General features: G+C 58.7%; 1 protein-coding gene and 1 long non-coding RNA gene across 2 annotated transcripts; one reads left to right on the forward strand and one right to left on the reverse strand.

Moving 5' to 3' along the window:
- The first annotated feature begins 402 nt into the window (after nt 1-402).
- On the forward strand, nt 403-7,426 carry LOC137844523 (uncharacterized). Its single transcript, XR_011089932.1, has 2 exons — nt 403-4,365; nt 4,535-7,426. It is a non-coding gene; the product is annotated as an uncharacterized lncRNA (long non-coding RNA).
- ACE (angiotensin I converting enzyme) lies at nt 5,611-22,145 on the reverse strand. Its single transcript, XM_068660972.1, has 25 exons — nt 21,867-22,145; nt 18,814-18,981; nt 17,530-17,617; nt 17,106-17,249; nt 16,680-16,871; nt 16,456-16,553; nt 15,775-15,947; nt 15,299-15,522; nt 13,442-13,586; nt 13,043-13,141; nt 12,699-12,821; nt 11,991-12,202; nt 11,645-11,781; nt 11,214-11,372; nt 10,717-10,804; nt 10,372-10,515; nt 9,953-10,144; nt 9,635-9,732; nt 9,193-9,365; nt 8,510-8,733; nt 8,144-8,288; nt 7,839-7,937; nt 7,292-7,414; nt 6,558-6,745; nt 5,611-6,277 (listed from the first exon to the last, which is right to left on the reverse strand). The coding sequence occupies exons 1-25, from the start codon at nt 22,077-22,079 to the stop codon at nt 6,078-6,080; spliced, it is 3,849 nt and encodes a 1,282-aa protein (XP_068517073.1). The 5' UTR covers nt 22,080-22,145; the 3' UTR covers nt 5,611-6,077.
- Between the last annotated feature and the right edge of the window lie 1,287 nt (nt 22,146-23,432).

Genomic DNA, 23,432 nt, shown 5'->3' on the forward strand with positions numbered 1-23,432 from the left:
AGAAGTGTGGGGTGCAGGGGGGGGCTTTGGGGTGCCCGAAAAAAGGGGAGAGGGAGCTGGAGAGCTGGGGGGGGGGAGTGGTGGGACGTGGGGTGCAGGGCGGCAGGGGGATGGAGGCAAGGCTGGGGGTGCAGGGAAGGTGTCGGGGGGTTCCCGAGGGATCCCAAGAGGGGGGGTCCGGGGGGTTCCTGGGGCGGGCGGGGCCCCGCGCCCGGCGCTGTCCACCCGCGCGGTGCTGAAGGGCCGGGCTCGGGGGGGGGGCTCGGCACTGGGGAGGCACTTTGGGGCCTGGGGGGCACGGGGGACACGGGGACTCCATGGGACGTGGAGGGTCCAAGGGGGGCGGGGGGCTTTGGGGTCACGCTTGGGCTCCGGGTCATCCGGCCCCATGGGGCTGGGGGGCCGGGGGGGGGGACAAAGTGGGCTGGGGGGCTCAGGCTGCCCTGGCAGAGGAGATGCTCGGACAGAGCCCCAGGCTCAGCACCAATCCTGCCACCTCTCCGTGCCTCCAAGGGGTCCTTGTCCCTTTTCTCCCAGCCCACCACGGCTCAGGGCAGCGCCCACCGAGGGGCTCTCCGTTGTGAGTTCGCCACGCACAATTTTTCAGGCATGAAATTGGACTAAGAGGATTATGGGCCATTAGCATCAGCAGGAGTGTTTTGCTGGGGTTTTCAATTAATATTCCGGCGCACCTCAGGAATACTTATGGGGACCTGGCCCTGCCCGGGGGGCACCCGACCCGCTGCGGTGCCCACCGGGGCTGCCTCCTGCCCCCGGGGCCGGCACCAAGAGTGGGTGGGCAACGGCAGGTGCTCCCAGAGCCCATTTCAGAGCCCTGCCGCTGCTTTTATCTCCGCCTGTCAGAGAAGTCAGCCTTCCCCCAGCAGAGAAAAACTTATTCCATTGTTGGAGAGGGTGAAAAACCCATTATCTTCCCCCCCATCCACTCCGCACGCTGCCTCTGCCGTGATTTACTGCGAGTCGCGGAGGATATTTTGCTCTATATTACACAGATGCAGCTTAATAGCATGGGGGAGGGAGAGGGACACAGAGTCCAGGCTCCTGCCTTCTCTGTTTTCTTGTTGATATACTGGGTGACTCGAGGGAGACAGCTCTGTGCCGCAATTTCCTCGCCAGAAAATGGGGACGTCGGTCACTCCGCCTTACGAAACGGCCGCGAGATTCCTGGATGTCCGGCTCCGCGGGGAAAAGAAAACTATTATTATTATGGCTAATATGATGATAATTATGATTATTAATCACCGGGCAGTCAGGATTTAAGGTTGGCCTCCTGCCCTCCTCTCATCCCATAAATCAGCCCGGGCTGTTCGTGGGCACGGCACGTGGCTGCGGATGTGCCGGGTGCTGTGGGCGCGTGACGGCTCGCAGCCCTCGCCGGAGCTGATCGGGTCCCCAGAGGGGAGCGCGGGGTCACTGGGGGGGGGCTCTGGGCATGGGGCAGGGCACAGGACCAGCCCCTCTGGCCCCTCTGTGAAGCTGGGGTCTGTGGGGCGAGCCCGGGAAGCCTTGTCCCCCTCCGGCCATGGCAGTGGGGCAGCTTCTGTATCCCTTTCTCTGGACTGAGCTTCAGGGGCCTCCCAGTGCCCCCATGGCTCTCCCAGTGCCCCCATGGCTCTCCCAATGTCCCCATGGCCTCTCCCAGTGCCCCATGGCTCTTCCAATTCCCCTACAGCTCTTCCAGCGCCCCCATAGCTCTTCCAGTGCCCCCATGGCCTCTCCCAGTGCCCCCATGGCTCTCCCAATCTCCATGTGGCTCTTCCAGTGCCCCCATGGCTCTCCCAGTACCCCACGGCTCTCCCAGTGCCCCCAGAGCATCCCGGCAGAGCTGGCTGATCCGTGAGGCTGTGTCTGTGCCCTCCTGAGGAGTGCCCCGTGCCCAGACTCCTTTCAATTCCCTTGGCTTCTCCGGGACTTAAGCATATGCTTGCAGTTAATCCCGTGCTTACAGCCTATCCCAAATAGGAAGAATTGGGGTCTCCGGGCAAATTCTCCTGCTGTTCAAGGCAGCTGAAGGGCCCCCTCTAATTCAGCGAGCAGTAATCCCCTCCCTGCCCCGCTCCCCTCCTCCTCCTCCTCCCTCGCTCAGTTCTTTCCTCCCCCTCAGGGAGCCTTTTGGAGGTTTTGCTCCTTTCCCCTTCGTTCCTTCCTTCCCACACCCCAGGCAATCAATGGGAAAGCACCCGATATCCAGGGGAAAAAAAAAACCTGGGTGCTCCCAGGGGTGCCCTCCCTTCCCGGCCCCTCCCCATCATTTCTCCACGAGCCATCTGTGCCTGCTGAGCTCGGGTTCAACCGGGGCATGTTTGGTTTTTGCCGGGCAGGTGGGGAACCGGGGGACTCCGCGGGATAAGGCCAGGAAGTAAAATATTTGCGCAGTGCAGGGAATTATAACCCACCCGCGGCCGTCAGACAGGGGCGGCTGTGTTGGATGGGGATGGCACGGCCGCGGAAGGGGCTGCGGATTTGGGGTGGTTGGGTGAGGACGAGGGGCTCAGCACCCACCCGGATCCCAAACCATCAGCTGCCGGCTGTCGCCTGCCGGGAGAAATGTTTGCCAGCCGCGAGCCGGCGTTCCTCCACCTTTCGGTAATCAGAGCTGGGCTGCAGGCACAGCGGGAGAGCGAGGCTGAGGACAGAGATATGGGACTTCCGCAGTCCCCAAAGCTGCTGGCGGCCACCGGGGCTGTCCCCAAACAGGCGCCGGGGTCCCCCCTGCCCGGCACCCCTCGTGCCCTTGGTTTTTGGAAGAAGCTCCGGAGGAAGGAGATGGAGCCGGAGTTGTGGCCCCCGGGGACAGCTGGGGAGGGGGCATGGGTGGATTTGGGGTCATCCTCGACCACCTCCACCACACCCCTCCAAATCTTTTTTTTTCCCCAAGCTTTCCCAGTGACACTGTTTGTTAGCTAAGTACAAAAAATAAATCACAAAACCAGTTGGATGTGCAGCCAAAATTAACCCTGCGCTCTCCCCAGTGCCATCCTGGGGGAGGCCAGAAACCCGGGAAGGTCTCAGTGACACTAAACTGAGTCCTGGGGGGTTATTTCCCAACAGGGGCCAAATCCCGTTCAGCAGAGGGATGAAAAAACAAGGGAGCTCAGCTCCAGGATGTGGCACGTCCACGCTGCACAGACAGAGAAACTGAGGCACGGGGCAGGCTTGTGAATCCCCCACTGTCTTTGGGGTTGGGAGGATGGATGGGGAGAGTGGGAGGATGGATGGGGCAAGGGGTCAGCGCCACTCAGCCCCACAGAGGTGCCTCCAGGCGTGGGGTACCCGTGTGGGTGCCCGATGCTTTCCTGCATCTCTGGCTGCCTCCCTGGGCTCCTGGGCAAGGATTTGGGGTCTGCCGACCCCATCTTAGCCCACCCCACCCACAGGATGCCCTCCGTGCCATATCCCCCCCCATTGATGACCCCTGCCCGGGGTTGGCCCCTGCTTCTGGCCCCTGGGTGCCGGGTGCTGCCAAGCCGCGGCTGCATTTTTCCAGGCGCTCCTTGTCCCCGGGGAAAGGGAATGTGAGGAACGCGGCCCCGCGCGCCCTGCCTGCTCCCGCCCGGCCACCTACCAGCTAAGAATAGACCCGGCTTGGCCGGGCCCCCGCCAGCCGCTGGGGACGTGGGGTCCCCCCCGCCAGTCACCTTCCCCCAGCACGGTGAGTGAGGATAATGAGCATTAAAAAAATAAAAAAAAAAAAAAAGGAAAATAGGTTTCGCTGTGCCCAAAGGGTCTCCAGGCTGGTGAAGGGAACCCAGCGTGGTTTTTGCTTTTGATGTGCGTGGTTTTGAAGCAAATCTGCTCTCTAGGAGCATTGTGCGCAGGCATCCCCAGCACAGCCCCCGCAGGCCTGGGGTGCTGCTTTCTGAGCTCCCCTTGGAGGGGCTCTGTGAATTGAAAGGGAATCTCCTCTTTCTCTGCTCTTTCTCTTTTCCTTTTTTTTTTTTTTTTTATTCCTTTTTCCTAGGGAGTAATTTTGCTAAGCCTCCTAATTTCAGCAGGAAGCGTGATGCAGAAGCCAGAAGGCAGCAAAATCTCTCCAGATGTTATCACAACAGGGGAGGTGAAGCATCCTCATTTTAAAGGTAACTTGTAAAACGCTGGTGATGGGTAGCAGAGCCCTGAGGGCACCAGCGGGTCTTAATTGCCCTGGAAAGCTTCACCTGTGCCCCCACCCACGGCTCAGCAGCTCCAGTTAAGCTCAGCTCAGGACCTTCATTTCATCTTGAGCTGGGCTGGAGGTAGCTGCGTGCCCTGTCCTGCTCCTGGTGGGAGCTCGGAGCTGTGCTGGAGGTAACCTGGTGTCCTCCTGCATCTCCTGGATGGACCTTTGGCTTGTGTTGCCTCTCTGTCCCTGAGCAGGAGGCTTCAGCTCTGTGTTTCCATCACCCACCACTTAGTCGTGGCCTCTTCCAGGACACCGGCAGCTCCCGTGTGGGCTCTGATGGGGAGATAGGGCTGAGCGTGTATTGCAGTCCCTGAGCGGAGTGCTCAGTGTGGCTCTCTCCTCTCCAGAAAGCAATCTTCCTGAAGCTGGCAAGACCTTGATGACCTTGGAGACCTCCGTTAATGGTGCAGAAAGCAGCCACAGGGCTACAAATTACCAGCGGGGAGCTGAGCTGGATGGAGCGCACCTGCAGCAGCCTGCCTTCTGGGGCTGAAAGCAAACTTGGCTTCCAACCCAGCTCGCACTTTGCAAGGTCTCTGCTCCACGGGCATCGCGTGGCTGGGAAGGAGGGGCAGGGGTGGTGCTGCTGTGGGGTGCGGGCATTTGGGGCAGCTGCTCCCCCAGCCCTGGGATTGCAACGGGAAGATGCGCGACCGGCGGCTTCGCCTCCCCGTGGGCGTAGGAGATGGAAGCAAACAAACACAAACCCGAGCGTGGGCGGGCAGACACCTGCCTTCTGCTCCTCTCGGGGCTCCGTTTCCCCCTGTAAGACAGGACTGAGGGTGGAGGCCATCGGGTGAGAGGGATGGCGTGATCTGCCCTGCGTCCCCTCATTTCCCTTCCTGCTTGGGGCTGCAGCAGATCGCAGCTCTTTAAGGCTGCAATAATCCCTGGCCTGGGATTAGTTTTGCACCTAATCACCGCAGAACAAATACGAAGTTTTATTTACAGAAGCAGAAGAAAGACGGGGAAAAAAAGCCTCAAGCACGGCTGATCCCAAGATAATCAGAGCTGGGGAGCGGGAGGCGATCGCTGACCTCAGAGCCCCCCCGGCCCTTACGTAAACGCGCATCGTCCCTGTGCTGGAGCCGCGAGCTCGAGCCCTGTCCCTGCTTGGACTTGGTGACCCTCAACCCTCATTACAGCTCAGGCGTGGACTTTTCTGGAAACCCACTTCTCAGCTGGGGTTTTCTGCCCCTAATGAAGCCCCTCGGTTAGGTCTATGCCCTACGGAGAAACCCTGAGACAGCAGCTGCAACGGGAGCCAATGTTTAGGGGGCGATGGTGCTGCCATAAAGGGATGCTGAGCTTTCATGATGGGGATGGAGGAGACCCCAAAAGCCACATTGACCCCTAGGAAATTGTATTCTCACCAGCCCAGCACCCCACGGAGATACCACCCACAAGAAGGAGCCGAGCTGCTGCGCTGGGGGTAACAAGACATGGGTTTATTTTTCATCCATGCAAGCGAACAGCCCAGCAGTGGGCAAACCAGGGATGGACAGAGGACACAAACGTGCTCTGTCCTTCCCAAGCCTGCCCTCTGTCACTTGAAGCCCCCATGGCTTTGGCCACCCTGGCATAGGGGTCGGAGATAGATGGTGGGTGCCTGGGCTGGACCTGCGCCCCCCAGGCACGGGGGCAGCCCGTGATGGCTCCGTGCCTGCCGGTGCCTGAATTTCTCTCCCCCTTATGCAGACGCTGACAAATAAATAGGTCTTTTCTGCTTTGGCTCTTGCATAGTGGAAAAAAAAAAGTCCAACCTGATTGGAGAGAGGAGTCCTGGGCTGTGGAAACCCATGGCTTCGTGGGCGAACGTGCCCGCAGCATTGCCACCAGCCTGCCCGAGTGCCTGCGCTCGTACCCTGTCTGTGCTCCCCCATCGGTGTCCGCCTTATTTCAGTTCCATTTCTGAGCTGGATTTGAAGGCCTTTCTCCTTGCCGAGGACAACTTGACGCCCAGGAAGATGGTGGTGATCACGAAGACGAGTGCCAGGGCGAGCAGGACCCAGCCACCTGCTGTGGCTTGTTTGCTGTTCAGGGACATGCCCAGGAAATCGGTTCGGTCGGAGGAGCCAGCTTGGCTTTGAGCAGCTGGAAAATGGAGAAATGAGGGACGTGGTTAGTGCTGGTGGCTCTGGGCTGGGTGTGGTGGGTCACCAGCTTCTCCTTTGCTGGTCTCTTGGGTGACTTGTCTCCTTTAGACCCAGCTTGCTGGGAAGTCAAGGAGGAGCATCCAAAACCCCTGTGGTTTTTGGGGTGGCCAAGGGGCACCAGGGCAGCTCCATCTCTGCTGTGAGCCCCATCCCCACCCTGGAGAGGACCAAACTCTCCCCCATCGTGGACCCACCGTGTTCAGCCCATTCCCACGTACCCGTGTAAGGAGTCCAGTCGTACTCAGGCCAGCCCAGGACTTCCCCGTTCTTCTCGTTCTCCTTCACCAGCCATGTCATGAGGGGCTGGAAGTAGCTCATCAGGGCCTCTGCTGACATGTTGGGCTGCCCCGTGATGAGCTGCATGGCTTCAGGCCACGGCTTGCTGAAACCCAGCTTCATGGCCTCCCTGCGAGGGAAAAATCGGCTCCAGTGGGTTCCCCATTGCCCCTTTGCCACCAGCCCTTGCCTTCAGGGCTTGGGGCTCCTGGTGCCAGCAGCCCTGGGGCACGGTCTCTGCTTTCTGGTATCTGTGAGCCCAGAGCGTGGGGGAAAAGGTTTTGCATGTGGGATATGGGGTTTTACATGCCTAAAGCCTTCCAGGGAGCCCAGACTGATGCAGATCAGTTTGTGGGTGAAAGGGTTAATTTTACAGGTGCTTCCCTTGAAGCAAGGGGGCTCTTTTCCCTAAGGATCTGGGGGCTGCAGAGGAGGAAGAGGAGGAGGGAGGGAGCCTTCCACCTGCCAGTGGCCCAGCTACCATCTAGTGGCTGCTTTTGCAATCACAGCTGCAGCACCCAGCCAGGGTCCCCCATGTCCCAGGGCCAGGGACTGGAGCATTGCTGGGGCAGGGAGAGGATGGAGCACCAGGGGCTCTGCTGTCCTGCAGAGCTGTGGCCTGACTTTAAGGTATTTGGGGTCATAAAGGTCTTGGCTCTGCCCTGCCCGCACTTACCCCAAGAGATTCCCGGCCTCCTTGGACTGGTAGATGTCACACTTGTGCAGGGGCCCTGTGTGCCCAGCTGCGTCACAGAGAGCCTGGTGGAACTGGAACTGGATCACGAAGCTGACAAAGTACCTGGAGGGGCCACAGAGGGGTGAGGACACAGGGACAGACCCTGCTAGTGGCTGTGCAGGGGGAGGATGTGCTCCCCCTTATCCTCCAGGTGCAGAATCCCAACCTGGAGGAGTATCACTGGCTTTGGATCTCCACCTGCATCAGTTTGGTCCAATGTGCTGATGCCATTTTTTCCTTTTAATGTGCATTTTATAGCTGCCTGTGTGGCTGAGCCCACCTCCCTTGGACAAGGAGAAATTTCCCCTAGATCCAGCCTTTCCCTCTAAGGTTCTGTTGATATATACCCAGTATTTTGGGATGGGCACCACCAGGTGTCCCTCCAGCCATGAAACAAGGTGCCATTGCTAGTACCTGAATCAGAGGTCCCTGCTTCTGCATGGGCTCACCTATCCCAGCGGTGTCCCTCCCAGCCCTGCTCACTCACCTGATGTAGGGGACATTGGCAGGGATGTGAAACTTTGCTCCAGGGTCAAAGTCATCTTCAGACCTTGGTGTTGGTGGGCACAAGCCCTGGTACTTCAGCCTGGGCCAGAGAGGGAGAATTAGCTCAGTTTGGGGAGGAGAAGGTGGGGTAAGCCAGGAGGGGACACAGCGGGGTGTGGGGACAGGGTAAGGGGTTGTGTTATCCCATCATGTCCCACTGCAGCCACCTGGGCCACAGGGAGAAAACACCAAGTGGGATGATGGCCAAGGACCTTGCACCAAAGAGGGGTCTGAGCTCGAGCACACCTGAGGTTCCACCACTGCTGGTTGTACTCGTCCTCCTTGATGCGCCCATCAAACACCTTCCAGCGCCACTGGTCCATGAGGTACCCGAAGGGCAGGAAGGCGATTTTGTCCAGGGCGACGCTCATCAGGTAGTTAATGTCACTTTCTGTCCAGAGTGGGAAGGTGTGAGCAAGGGGGTACTGTGCCCACCTTTCCACCCTGTGTGGGTCATTCTGCCCAGGGGCAGAGGGTCCCCATCAGATCCTGTCTCTTCCCTGCATACCAAGCCACCGTGCGTGTCCCCTTCTACCTTGCCCAGCCCATCCTGGCCTTCTGCATCCCCAGCTGCCCCCACCTGTGCCGTGGGGTGCCCCCATGCCAGCTCACCTTCGTTTTCTGTGACTTGGTCCAGCAGCTTGATGCTGTGCAGATGTTTGGGGGTGGAGACGGACAAGGCCATAACGTCCCCAATAGCCTCGTGGAAGCCAGGGTTGGCTCCATCGCGGAATGAGATGGGCTGGTTCATGTACTGCAGGAAGTACTGGACGTGGCCCATCTCGTGGTGCACCGTGATCAGGTCATCCATGTTCACCACAGTGCACTGCTTGATCCTGGATGAGGACATGGGGTGGGGAGAAAAGAAAGGGCAGAGCTGGGGTGAAAGTCTCCAAGAACGACCGTACCCCATTACGGTACCATAACCACCTATGTTTCCCTCTGGTCTCTTTCCACGTGTCCCCTCCCCAGGTCTGATGCTGGTCCTGCTCCATGGGGTTGGTCCCTGACTGTCTTTCTGCCTCTCCTTCTGCCCCTGCCCATTCCCTGTCCATGTTTGTCAGCTTTTGCATCTTCTGGGCAGCTCAGGTAAGGTATAAGTTGCCCTCCCCCTGCTATGGGGACTCCTGCCATCAATGCCAGCATCTTGGGTACCAGTGGCAGTGCCAGAGAGGGGCTGCCACAGCTGCTGAGCAAGGGACACCGTGGTGGCACCATCCCACGTGCCCTTATCCCACCAAGATGCTGCCCCAGCACCATAGGAGCCAGGGGCACCACTCGCTCCCTGCAGGCACCTGAAGTCCTTGCGGTTGTAGAAGTCCCATGCTGAGGCGTGACACACCACCTCCCGCCCGTCCGTCGGCTTCTCGATCATGGATTTGTCCCAGAACTCCTGCGGCATGGGGATGAGGCCCAGGGAGGTAAAGAAACGGTCCGACTCTTCAAACATCATTTTGGGTGTCCAGCCCTGGGGAGAGAGCAGATGGAGGACTCGGTGAGGGGCAATGGGGGATCCTGTGGGTGCTGGAGGCTGTGGGAAGGATGGGAGGCTTGGGAGGTCTTTGATGGCAACTACTGTTGGGCCCAGCCCTTGGTAAATCTGGATGGGGAAGGAATAGGGGCATGTCATGGAAGTTTCTGGCAGCATCAAAGCATTCAGCAATGGGGGTGTTGGCAGCGGCCAGAGGGTGATGGGTCCCAGGGGACGTCTCCAGAGCAGACTGTAAAAGCACTGACCTGTTCCTTCATGGCTGGGGTGGCATCCACCTTGGTGGCATGTGGGTAGGGCACCACCAGGTTGAAAATGTTGGACCATGACTGGGCCCACATGTTGCCTGGGAAGAGCAGGAGGAAGATGGAGGGAGAAGAACAAAGACAACCCATTACTCCCCACTTTTCAGGATGGGCTACCCTGTCTGTGGCCAGGTTGCACAGTCACCAGTCCCTGTACTGCCTGCACGAGGGCAATGCAAGCATGAGGTCCTGGCATGACTTGCAGCAAGCTATGCCTGGTGGGAGACACAGCTCTGCTCAAGGTCCCCGCAAAGCCCTTACCTAGCAGGTGAGCAGGGATGGGACCCTTCAGGTTTATGTGCTCAGCTCCATACTTTTTGTATAGGGCCCGGCGTACATAGGCATGCAGGTTGAGGTACAGGGGCTGCAGCTGCAGGTACAACTTCTCCAGATCTTCCTCGAAGGTGGATGTCTCATACAGGGACCTCCAGTAAGCCCCGTTGTCTGTGTAGCCTGAGGTAGGGCAAAAGGAGCTGTCAGACACTTCCCTTCTTGGGCAAGAGTCTGTCTTGCCACTCAGACACCCCAGGTCCTTCCATGCCTATGGGACAGGGGACCTAATGACAGTTTTGGGACCTCTATGCCCTCAAGATATTGGCTTTGAGTTGGATGATCAACTCAATTCTCTGCTCATGGGGTGCTGAGACATTGGTGTGTCTCTGAAGGAGCAGGACACTGACCGTTGAGCACAGCTGCCTTGTTGCTCAGTTCCACGTATCGCTTGTAGTTGTTCCTCATTTTCTTCCCAGAAGCATCCCGCCAGCCCTTCCAGACAAAGAGGAGCTCATCATAGTCCTGTGAGTTGGCCAGGATGTCCGTGAGGTCTAAGGAGAGAGCAGTGAAGCCAGATGATGGCGTTGGCTGGGCTAGCCTGATGCAACGATGCTAGACCCAATATACTGCTCAGGGGCCATCACCGAGAAGGTGGAAAGGCCCCTTCATGACCCTTCTCCACGTCCCTATGAAGAATCCCTCCTTCCTGGGCCTGCTGCAGATGACTCGCTGAGCACCCTGCCAGGTCTTACCAGGATCCAGGGGGTGACAGGTTTTGTTCTCCCTGCAGACCTTGGCTACGCTGTATGTGGTCTCCATATCTGAGAGAAGGGTGTTGTACTGCAAAGGAAATCGAATCGTGTGAGCTTGTTAACTTTGCTCCTGCTCTTGGGGAACAACACAGCCCATTGGGATGTTCCCCCGGCCCCTTCCACACTGTCCTGGCAGGTCAAGTATGACCCCAGAAGGAATCAAAGCTGAGTTACTATGGGAAGTATGGGGCCAGCATGCAATGTGCCATTGCCACCCAAGCAGCTGCGCCCCACAGCAGGCTGGGGCAGGCAACCTTTGGGTGAGAAATCCTGGAGGTGAGGGTCTTGCTTTTGTGCAGAAGGTACCAAACTATCACCTTCTGCAGGGGCAGGGGCAGCTGCCCAGGGCCATTTCCTAAAAGCTGGGCAAAGCCTGTGTCTTCCCACAGGGTAGTGGCAAAGGACAGCCCGTCCTGCCCTGTCCCCTTGCAGCTCACCTCCTTCAGCTCGTCCTCAGGCAGGGCTGCCCTCTCGATGACGCTCAGCTTCTTGAGGATGCGTGTGACAGTTTGGTCCTGGAAGTCGGAGGCGTCGAACTGCCTGGCTCTCATCCCGTACTCAAGGGTGTGCTTGGACATGGCCAAGTTCTTATCCAGCTGCAAAGGCAGGAGAGGAGTTACCTGAGGGAGCTCCCTGAGACACGGGCCTTCACCACAAGCACCACCTGCCCTGCCATGGCTGACAACCTCCCCGTGGCTTCCCTGGGGGTACCTCGTGGCAGGACTTTTCATGGACAAGTCACCTTCTGGATGAGAATGGGGTTCTCATCTACAGCTCTGCTAGGGACAGGGGTTGTCCTGGCTTTCAGAGCTCATTTGCAATGGGAACCAGCTGCCTGCCGTGGCTGTTGCCTGGGTTGTTTCCATACCATGATCTCCTTGTTGTAGTCGGTGATGTTGGTGTTGTAGGTCCAGGACGCCTCAGTGTAGGCGTTCCACACCTCCTCGGCCGTCCTGTTGTACTCGGCCAAGAACTCTTTAGCTTGTGCCTCGTCTGCTATTTTGTCTAGAGGAAGAGATAAGAGGAAAGAGAGGGGAAGTCCGTTTTGCAAGAGGACTTTCAAGAGGTTTCTCCACCAGGCTTGAACACGTCCCAGAGTTGCAGGTCAGCTGAAGGATGCCTGGGAGCATGCTGAAGGTGGAGGTGTCCCACGGGAGAGGGGATGGGATCGCAGGACAAGCTGCCTGCCCTAAACCCTTCCAGCTGGGCCTTACCAATGCCTTCAGGGTAGCCTTCAGGGACAGGGGGACGCCAGTCGAACTCTGGCCAGCCCAGCACCTCATTGGTCTTGCTGTTCTGCTCCTCCAGCCAGGTGGTGACAGGGCTGAAGTACTCCAGGAGGGCCCCAGCGTCCATCTTATCCGTGCCAGTGAGGTTGAACAGGATTTCCTGCCATGACTTGGAAGACCCAGCTTCCAGCACCTCCCTGCAGAGGAGTGGGACAGCAAGAGCCAGCATTAGGTCGGAGGATGGATGGGAGAAAAGCAGTGGTGGTGTCTCTGCTTCACAAGCGTTGCAGATGCTATTCCTGAGAGGGACGTGAGCCTGGAAACTGCCTCTGAAGCCCCCCCAGATATCCTGTGCCTGGGGTCTGAATACTTTCCACCATATTCTCATGCATTCATTAACGCCCAGGGAGTCTACAGGAACCAAACATGCTTTAGTGACCTCTTGTCTGGGTGGGAGCTAGTGACAGGGACAATAGCAGGACTCCGGTGAGGACCACTCACCCCACCCCAGTGCTTCCTTGTATTTCCATCTATCCATCCATCCATCTGCAAAGCTATTTCTCCAGCCATCTCCATGGCCACTTTTTCTTTCCTTCCTTCCTTTCTTCTTTCCTTCCTTTCTTCCTTGCACACCATCAGCTTCCACGCACACATCTGCCCATGGCGATTGTCCCGACCCTTCTCTGTCCCCACCTGAGTTTGGCTCCAGCCTCTGTGGAGTTGTAGATGTCACAGGTATGTAGGGGACCGGTGTGGTTGGCCGCCTGGCACAGCGCCTTGTGAAACTGGAACTGGAGGATGAAGCTCACAAAGTACCTGCCGAGGAAGCCCGTGAAGGTGAGCACCGGAGACAAAGCAGGTGAGTCCCAGGGCATGGCTGAAGGCACCTTGCCACACATCTGCTCCCCACCATTTGTGCTCCCAAGCGTTGAATGGTGTCTGTGTCTTGAGCAATGCATCCCAGCCCCTGCCTGAAGAGTTGGGGTCCCCACACCCCCTGCCCCAAGCCCCCATCCCCTTCCCAGCACCTCCTCTACCTGATGTAAGGGGTGTTCCCAGGGATGTGGTACTTTGCCCCAGGGTCGAAGTTGCTTTCGTTCCTCGAAATCGGAGCACAAATACCCTGGTATTTAGTTCTGTAGGCAACAGAGAACAAGAGCATGAGCTGGAAAGAGGGAGCCAGAGGAACCAAGGCAGGGAACAGGAAAAGAAGGCACAGTGCTGAAGAGATCTGCACAATTTGTGTCCTTCCATGTCTTTCCGTTCCTCAACCCACCCCCCTATGCATTCCTCCCTCCCATCCCTCCACCCCTCCACCCCTCCATCCATCTTTCTCCAGCCATCTCCATGGCCCCCTTTTTCCTTCCTGCCCACCCTCCATCCTTGCACACCCTCAGCTTCCATGCACGTATCCACCCTCTGCGACTGTCCCCTACCTCAGATACCACCAGTCGTAGTTGTAACGACTGGGGGGCGTGTGGCCATTGAACACGTTCCAGCGCCACTGGTCGATGAGGTAGCCAAAGGGCAGGAAGGCGATCTTCTCCAAGGCCATCTTCAGCAGGTAGTTGATGTTGCTCTCTGCATGAAACAGAGCCCGAATGAGGTCGGGAAGGAGCCCTGGCAGGCAGCACTATGGTCACTGGGTTTTTGTTGGCAGTGGGGTGAGGAGAGATGGATGAGAAGTTGGAATAACATTTCAACATGTAATTGTGATCCTTAGAAATTTGTGCACAGGACACAGGAGGTGTTTCTGGCTGCAGCTTCTGCTTGGGGCAACACATCTTTCTACTGAACGGGAGCAATGGGAGTGGCAAGCCTGGTGTCCCCTTGCCTGAAGCCTGGAGAAGTCTCTGGTGAGGGTAACTCTAAGGGCTCCCTGTTAACACGTTCACCCTACAGGGGCTTCAGGGTGAAAGGGATTTGGTCCCCAGGGCTGGCACACCAAAGCAAAGGCTGCCCTGGTTTGGATCCAGACCTGGGGCAGTCACCACCATACCACGCGGAGCACAGGTGATGGTGACATCTGCTTTCCCCTTCACCTTGAGCAAAGGAAGACTAAAGAAGGACCAGCTGGAGACCCAGCTGCAGCTGTAGGGTCGGGAAGGGGTTGGCAGCACTGCCCCGACGGGCTGCTGGCTGCCACCACGGTGGTGGCGCGGCCGCCAAGTCAGGCAGCGATGCCTTGAGGCAGCGACCATCTGCTCTGTGATGTTTGTGCAGCATCAGCCCAACAATTTTGGCTGCTGTGACGGCTTCCCCATCACGAAACAGATTTAACGACAAGGCAGGAGGACCCGGGACTGGCCCTCCTCCGCAAAGCAGCCGCCTGCGGCAGGGCTCTGCGAACGCTTGGTTTCCTCTGCTGCTGTCTGGTTTGACGTGTTGGCTGGGAGGTGTGGGGGGGCGTGCAGACCCTTGCCAAGCTGGGAAATGTCCTGCAGCGACAAGTCCTCCTCCTCTGCACTGGCTGGCAGGCGGATGTGTCACCCGCTGCCTGTCCTTGTGACCAGGCGGGTTGTCTGAGCGAGCACTCGGTGCCGCCTCCGCAGAGCTACGTGGTGAGCTCCTGGGTGGACAGGAAGGGGAGACACTGGAAATGTCAAAACCAATAAACACCATAGGTGCTGCTTTCGGTTTGAGTCTCTGCTGGGGAGGGGAAGGGAACAGACAAGGCTCCAGGGAGCATTGCTGCTGCTCGTGGTGGTGAAGAGGATGGAGCCAAGAAGTTGTCCACAGAGCCCAGAAGGGGTCACGCATGGAGCCAAGGAGGGGTCTGTGCATGGACCCATGGCAACAAGAACCAGGATTATGGAATCATTTAAGTTGGAAAAGATTTCCAAGATCATCTCGTCCAACCTTTAACCTAGCACTGCCAAGCCCACCATTCAACCACTAAGCTCTACATCTCTAAGTTTTTTGAAGACGTCCCGGGAGAGTGACTCATCTACTGTCTTGGACAGCCGGTTCCAACATTTCACAACCCTTTCAGTGAAGAAATTTTTCCTAATATCTGACCTAAGCCTCCCCTGATACAAATTAAGCCCAGTTCCTCTTGTCTTATCACTTGGCTCTTGGAGGAGAGACCGATTCCCATCTCCCTACAGCCTCCTTTAGGGTAATTGTAGAGTCTGTCAAACCAAGGATGGTTGAAAGGTTTGTGTCAACCACAGGGTCTGTCCTGCTCAGGGCTGCATTGCCAGGCTTCAGCCTGCCCTGGCACATCCCAAACCCTTCCCGGTGCCATGGTCAGTGTCCCATGAACCCTCCTGGTCCTAGGGCAGCTGCCATACCCGCGTCCTCAGTGGCGCTGCTGAGGAGCCCGATTTTCTTGAGGTGGCTGGGGGTGGAGACGGACAGGGACATGACATCTCCGATGGCCTCGTGGAAGCCGGGGTTGGCCCCGCTGCGGAAGGAGACGGGCTGGTCCTTGTACTGCAGGTAGTACTGCACGTGGCCCATCTCGTGGTGCACCGTGAACAGCTGCTCCATGGTCACCGTTGTGCACTGCTTGATCCTGTGAAAGGAGTGATGCCTGAGCTTGGTGAGGGTCCCTGGTCTGCCCACGCACATCCCCAGTGGGAAGGACCCTTAGAGGGTGGCAGCACCCCATGGGAAAGAGGAAAAACCCAGCAGTGGGGAAGGCACAGCTATGTGGTGCCCTGAAACCTTACCCCAGATGGTGATGGGGTACCCAAAATAGTGACCACCAAGGGGATGGAGGAGGCTCATGTCCCGTAGCCCTGGGCCCCTGCGTGGCCCCACGCACCTGAAGTCCTTGCGGTTGTAGAAATCCCAGGCCGAGGCGTGACACACCACCTCCCGCCCGTCCGTCGGCTTCTCCAGCATGGACTTGTCCCAAAACTCAGGGGGCATCTCTGACAACCCCAGGGAGGTGAAGAACTCCTCCGAGACCCGGAACATGTGGGTGGCATTCCAGCCCTGGAGGGCAGGAGGCAGCAGGTTACGGCCAAGGAAAGGACTGCCCATGCCTCGGGCATCGCCTCTGATCCTCTCACAACACCACAGGGAGGAGGAAGGCTCCTGCCCCTCTCACCCTGATGGGAAGCTCCAGAAATGGGGTGAGCATCCCTAAGCAGCACCAAGCAGCAGGGCTGGTGCCCAGAACGGACAGGAGATAGGAGCAGGACAGGTGTCTCAGGAGGGCTTGGAGATGAGTGATGGTGGGGATGCAGCCCCCAGCGTAAGGACCAGCACTGCTCCCACCACACCAGCCTGCCTCTTTTCCCACCTGCTGCCTCTCTGGCTGTTGCTGGAGTGGGAACGGGGCCATTTCTCTGTCCCTACCCCTCCCAAACATGTTTTTTCTGCTGTCCCATATGCAGATATGGGCAACCACTTCCATAGGATCAAAGTTATGGGGAAGCCCTGGCCAACGTATCCCCCCTTTTTTCCCAGTGGTGCCCTAGCAGGTCCCTCAGCCCATTACCTGCTCCACCATGGTGCTCGTCACATCGAGGTTGGGCTTCTCAGGGTAGGGGACCATCAGGTCGTAGATGTTGTTCCACTGCTGAGCCCACATGTTGCCTGAGGAGAGAAAGCAGATAGAGCAGACCCAGGGGTGGGTCAGATAGAAGAGAAACACAGCAATAAGTGGGACCACCCACCATCCCACCACAGCTCTGCAGTCCCACCAGGACCCCTGGCTCTTACCCAGGAGGTGAGCAGGGATGGGGCCCTTCAGGTTGACGTATTTGGGACCGTAGCGGTCGTACAGTTTCCTCCGGACAAAGGCGTGCAGGTTGAGGTAGAGCGGCTCCAGCTGGTTGTAGAGATGCTCCAGGTCATCCTCAAAGGAGGCTGAGTCGTACCAGGAGCGCCAGTAGCTGCCCGTGTCCTCGAAGCCTGCAGGGAGGCAGTGATGACCCCCAGCTCCATCCCCAAGGGGCTGCCCCACATCCAGCCCCAAGAGCTGGGCCTGTTGGGCACCAGTAGGATTTTTGCACCCTCCCCAGGGTGTCAACACCAGGGCAGAGGTGAAATGGAGGCTGGATGAAGTGGGATGGGGAGAGCAGGACACTGTGTTGCCCCTCTTCCCACCCCGCTCCCTGACCCACCACGTCCCCATCCCGCTCGCACCGTCCATCCGGTACGCCTCGTTGCTCAGCTGCACGAACTCCTCGTACTTGGCACGCAGCGGGTTTCCTGCGGCGTTGTGCCAGCCCTCCCAGGCGTACAGGAGCTTCTTGTAGCTGCGGGACGTGGCCATGATGTCCGAGAGGTCTGAGACAAAAGGGACACACGGGACGTGAGAGATCCAAGCGGGAAGGAGGTGCGGGAGTGGGGCGCAAAATCGACCCAAATCGAGCCATCCGCACCCCAGGACAGCCCTATGAATGTGGACCAGGACCCTGCCAACCCCACCCCAATGGGAATTTGGGACCAGGGCAAAGTCACGGCCTGGGGGTGCTCATCAGGAGCAGACCCTAAGCAGGGGACAGAGATGGGGATGGGGACTGGGATGGGGATTGGAACGGGGACAGGGTTGGGGACAGGACCGCACCTGGCTCCAGCTCCCAGCAGGTATCGTTGGTCGGGCACACCTTGGCCGTGGAGTAGATTTTGTCCATGTCGCTCAGGATTGTGTTGTACTGCGGGGAGGGAAAAGGCATTGGGGCTGGAAGAGGGTGGGAAGGGCTGTTGAGGAGGGATTTACAAAGACTTCCCATCTCCGGAGCACGTGTGTGTGTCCGAAGGAGGATCGGGGTGTTTATACAGTGCTTTTTTTGGGGTGAGGTGTGTGTTGTCACCCGTTGTTTCTGCACTTTGGGACAGACAGCCCACGCACGGCTGCTCACCGAGCCCCCTCCGTGTCCCGGAGCACGGCTATTTATAACGCCCTTCGTCAGAAGGGCTGCGGCACAGGCTGTTTATCTAAGCGGGCAAAAAAAAAAAGAAAAAAAAAAAAGAAAAACCACAGGAGGAGGGGAGGGTATTTATTTCTGTGAGCTTCAACAACAGCAAACAATAGCAACGGGAGGTTTCCTGGAACCTGCTCGGGGAGCCCATTCCCAGGGACGGAAATTCCCCCGCGCCGTCCCCCTCTCTCTGCTCCCATTCCTCTGCTCCGGAGGGGACGGCGGTGGCTGCGGGCGGGGAGAAACGTGGGTGATGTGCAGGGAGATGGGATCATTTCTGTTATCAGGGACAGGTTTCCGGGAAGGAACTGGGGCTGACGCTGCTCCAGTGAGGATTGTATTACCGGGCTTGCAAGCCAAGCAGGGTTTCGGTGGGGAGGTGCCCCGGGAGCCACTGGAGATGTTCAGGAATCGCTGCCTCGAGCATTTTACTCGCATTTAATTAAAGGACCCCGCAAGCTCGGGGCTGTGATGGGGAAGGCTGTCCTGATGTCCCTGCTGCTGGTCTGTGCCACCGGTCACAGCCGCTCCGGGTGCACAGGGAGCCAGGTGGCTGCCGCAGCCCTCCTGTTTGCTGGGCTGTGTCTGCGGGGGCTCAGGCCAGCTGGCCCCAGCCATGGGCACAGCCTGGCCGACGTCCAGGGAACGCCCAAGGCTGCTCAATGTAAGCAGGAAATCTCCAGCCCCTGCTTGCAGGTGGCTCCAAATTGACGTTAGGGACAGATCCTGGCTGTGTGTCCTCCCCAAGGTGGGACCCCAGCTCCCAGCTCCCCCCTTCCATCACTTTTCCCCAGTTTTCAGCCTCCAGGAGAACCTACAAAATGCAGCTGAGGGGCCAGCAGCAGATTCTGCACGCTCAGGAAAAAAGGTTTTGAGGGGGAATTGCAGCACCCAAGCATCTCCCAGGGCTTCACCACAGCCTTGCCTACCTGCTGTCGCTTGTCCAGGGGCAGGTTGGAGGGCCCCAGGGTCTGGATGGAGCCGATGATTTTCTTCAGCTGGGTGTCACTGAAGTTGTTCCAGATGTTGCCGTAGAGCTCCTTGGCTTTCTTGCCCCATGCCTCTGTGAAGTTTTGCTCCTCCAGCGACGCCTCGACCTGCGCGGTGAGAGAGGGGACGTGGGGACCAGCGCCGGGACGTGACACCGCGCTCAGAGTCACGGGGGTTGTGCGAGCCAGAGGGCAGGGGACACGCGGTGGCAGGCAGGGCTGTCCCCGAGCCGTGACATTTATAGAAAGAGACAACAGTTTCCAGCCGAAGAGGCAACATCTGCAGCCCCCGCTCGCCTCGCAGAGCACCCAAGGAGTGGATTTTGAGGCTGTTTTGGGCACTGTGTTGTGCCCTGGGTGGGATGGGGATATTAGGATGGGGGGTCCGTGCCCTGTGGGCAGGGTGTTGGGTGCTCGTGGGCCATTGTGCCAGCATCATTATATCCATGCTCGAGCAACGTTTAGCTGCATCCCCCTGCTCTGTGCCCTATAAGCCCCATCTCTGGGTTTCGCCTTGCAGAGGGGCACCCATTTACCCCGGAGATGCAACCCCCTGGAGATGCCCCCTGTTTTGGGTGCCCCATTACCCTTATCCAGCACTGCCAGCCCCGACCTCGCTTCCCAGGGCCGTGGGACAGCGGGAGCAGCCTGCACTGCAGGGGTTATTTAGGCAGCTGGAGCTGCAGCCGGCAGCCACGATTTTGGGGCGAGGCGCATCGCGGGCGGTAGCATCCACGTGGCCAGCGTGGAAATGCTGATTTTTTGGGAGTGCATCAGCCCGGGCAGTGCGCAGTGAGAACATGCAGAACGCCTGCTCGCTGCCCGTGCCGTCCCAGCGTGATTTATGGAGCTCATTAGCTGTAATTCGTGGCGTTTCCAGCCTGGTTCCAACAAGCCTGGGTTGTTTTATTTTAATCATCACATTCTCTCGGGAGGGAAGGGAGTTACAGCGTGGTGTGGCCAGAGGTTGCTCGGGGACAGGGAGGGGAGATGCCTAAAGCACAGCTGGGTGCCCACCTCCCCCCTTGGGCATCCCAGCACCTCCACCCTCACCCCGGTACCATCCAGCCCCAGCTCCCCATCCCACCGGGACACGACAGCCCCCACCCTGGAGCAAGATGCCCTTGTATCAATGGGAGTCACCCATGAAGCGTGGAGGCTCACGAGGGATGTTTTATCCCTTCCCAGACCCCGTTTCTGAGCCAGGGAGCTGTAGGAGGCAGAGTCCAGCTGTGTTTCATCTCCTTCTTGAACAGACGCCTGTGTTAGGTCAGGCGATTTGTGCCCTAAACTCTCCTGACAGCTCCGGTGGAGCGAGCTGAGGCCAGAGGCTCTGCCCCAGACCCCTTGCCACGGCCGTGCCCGCCTGTCTGTCATTCCAGCGTCCCTCTGTCCATCCCCACAAGGCCGGGGGCTGCTGCCCTGCATTTAGCCTTCTGCCCGCCCATGTCACTTTGTCCCCTGGCAACGTCTTTGGGGACGGGTCCTGGGGGACCCCACACCTCTGGGCTCAGCCCCTCTGTGCTATAGACCTGAGCGGGGTTTGCCTGGCCCAAGGGTTCACCTAGTCCCCCACATTCTGCCTTTCGGGTCCTGCTGTCCACCTCGAGCCTTGTTAACCCTTTAGTTCTCACTGCCTCCCCATTGCACAACACGCGTCTCTGCTGCCCCTTTGACGGGCTGATTTCAGGGGCCAAATCCCCTCCTCTCCCTCTCCATCTGTGTCAGGCTCAGGCAAACGGTGTGCTCGGCACCACCAGGGTGTTTTTAGCTCTGCAGGGTGCTCTGAGCATTTCTCAGAGTGGGCACAGCTTTGGGCAGAGCAGCCAGAAAAGTCCTGTCTGTTTTCCCCTCTTGTCCCCAAAACTATCTGGGAGCTACTGGGAGGGGAACAGGGTGGCCCGATAAGCCTTGAGATCACAGCGAGCACTCAGCCGTGATCCTCAGGTATTTATTAACATGGGAAAGTGGGCTGGTCTGGGAATGTCCCCGAGCAAAATCCACGCAAGGTGCTCCCCAGCCCCTCCTCACAGCCTGCTGAAGCCAGGATGCCCCCGCAGCACCCAAAGGTCCCCAACCCCGCCACAACATCTGCCAGGCAGCGGCTGGGTGCGTGCCTGGACAGCGTTAGCTGGCCGAAAAAGGCTGGAGGGGCACTCCGGGTGTCCTGCCAAGTTGGCAGCGTTCGTCCCCCGCCACCCCAGCGTCTTGCTGCTGTGTCCCACACAGACAGACGTGCGGCACACCATGTGCCTCCTGCCCACGGGCTTCTGGCTGGGCTCTGGGGCGTTGCGTGACATTATTTGGGGTGTGGAGGTGACACTCAGGTTCCCAAACGCATGCTGGTCACATATTTGTTGTGCTGACCCCGTGCACCATAAGCTACATGGGGTGGGGTGTATGGGTCCGAGCTGCACACAGCGCCGTGTCCGTGTCCCCATGGACACGTCCCCACGCCGTGGCTGTGGCAGCCCCCCAGGTATGACAAGGGCTGGGGGAGCATCCATACAGGGGCCAAGCTCGTGCAACTGAGAGCAGCTCCAGCCCACACCAAAACCTACAACCTCCCCCCAGCCAGCTTGTCCCCATGGGCTGGAGTGCCCCGGTGCCACCCCACTGCTCCTTCACGCCTGGGGCTCCCATGGGGCTGGGGCACGGCACAGTGCTGGGGACGTGGTGCCGGGCAGGGACGGGGACACTTGACACCTGACCCCAGCCTGGGAAGGGGGGGAAGGAAAGTGGAAGGTTCTGGGCAGAGGGAAACACCTCTAAAAATAAACCCAGGCTCTGCTGCGGGGCCAGGGCTGCTGCACTGGGGCAGGGGCTCTCCGGAGAGCCAGTTTTGGGGACAAAACCATTCCCAAGCCAAACATCCGAGTCCCGGGACAGCACCTTGGGGTGCTTCAAAAGGAACCCGTGGGGAGGAAGGGGACACCGCCAGCCCTCCCCACCCTGCCGGAGCCCCCCCAGCAGCACCCCGTGCCAGCACCCACCTGCAGGGCACCGTTGGTGGCCGTCAGGTTGGTGTAATAATCCCAGCTGGCCGAGACGCTCTTGAAGAGGACGATCTCGGCCGTTCTGTTGTAGGCATCGGCGAAGAGGGCAGCCCCCGCCTCGGTGGCATCGTAATCGGGGGGCTCAAGCCCCGGCTCCAGGGCACCCACCGGGCTCAGCACCAGCAGCAGCAGCCCCAGCGCCACGGGCATCGCGGTGGGAGCTGCGCTCGGAGCCTCGCGAGGGAGCTTCCCTCCGCGGCCGGCTGCTTATAAGCCAGCAGCCTTCGCGCAAACCCTGCCCACAGCGCCTGCCTCCCCTCGCAGATAAGAGCGTTTTCGCTCATCCTTCAGCTGCTCCAGGCTGCGGGGAGAAAGCTCAGCCTTGGGGGGGCAAAGTCCCCTCGGTGCCTGGCTGCGCCGCGAGGGAAGGGGAAAGGGCTGGGAAGGGAGGGAGGGAAAAAGGAGAAGAATCGAGGGAAGGGCGGAAAAAGAAATTCCTTCAGCAGGAGGAAGGCTGGGAGTGTGGGGTGGGCGGCCGCAGGACTTGTCCCATGCTGGGCTCTGTCCCCAGTCCCCTCCTGGCTCGGTGGCAGGGGGACCCCATCGCGCCAGGCAGGATGTCCCCGACACGTCCTGCAGCTTCTTGGCGCAGTCGTGCCCCTGGGCATAATTTGTTTTTCAGGGAAACGGCACGTTCCTTCTGGCGGGGAAGGAAACCCCATCCTGTCCCACAAAGTGTCTGGACTTTGAGGAACTGGTCTGATGACAAATGAGCAACAAAAAGTTCCTTCCAAATGAAAACCAGACTCGTTTTGGTGGGCTTGATAGCTCCTTTTGTGCTTTATTTTGTTTTTTTAATTCAATAAATCACTTTTCCCCAGGGGCCCGCCCCAGCCTTGGGAGCTGTGCCCGGGCTGAGCTCAGGCTCAGGGTTCACCACGTCCTGCTGGCCCTGCCGTCCCCAAAACCAACCCATGGGGAAATGGGCTGTGTGTGCTTTTTTAGGGCAGGGAAAATCCCTTGACTTGTTTGCTTTGCAGCACGGCTGGGCACTGCCATGGCCCCATGGTGTGAGCACATGGGACAACACAGCCCCCAGCAAGGAACAAGTCCTCCCAGTAGGGCTGGGAACCCTACAGGGTGCAGAGAACTGTTTCTAGAAGAGAAAGGAGGCATTTAAGAGCCTACAATCTCCTAACATCAATTAATTCCCCCCCCCCCATAAAATCACAGCTTCCCACAACACATCTTATCAGGGTGTGCTCCTAGCAGGAACACCAAAAAAAAACTTCCTACCCCACACTGGGCATGTACCCAGTTGTAAACGGCACCAGCAATGCTTCCAAACCTGGACACCACGGCACCCCCTTGTCATCCCCTCTCCCCACCAGCCCCAGGTCCCTGGAAACTTCCTTGGGAAGTTGCAAAAATGGTTGGTTTGGCTCCAATTTGGCCAGCGACCAAGGGCCAATGAATGGAGATTTCCTGCGGAGCGCCAGCCCCGTGTTCCCAGCTGCTCCTGGGGGAGGGGTTTTCCCGGCTCCTGGGCCAGGGTCTCGGGAC

This window comes from Anas acuta, chromosome 25 (genome assembly GCF_963932015.1).
Source record: "Anas acuta chromosome 25, bAnaAcu1.1, whole genome shotgun sequence".
Classification (NCBI taxonomy): domain Eukaryota; kingdom Metazoa; phylum Chordata; class Aves; order Anseriformes; family Anatidae; genus Anas; species Anas acuta.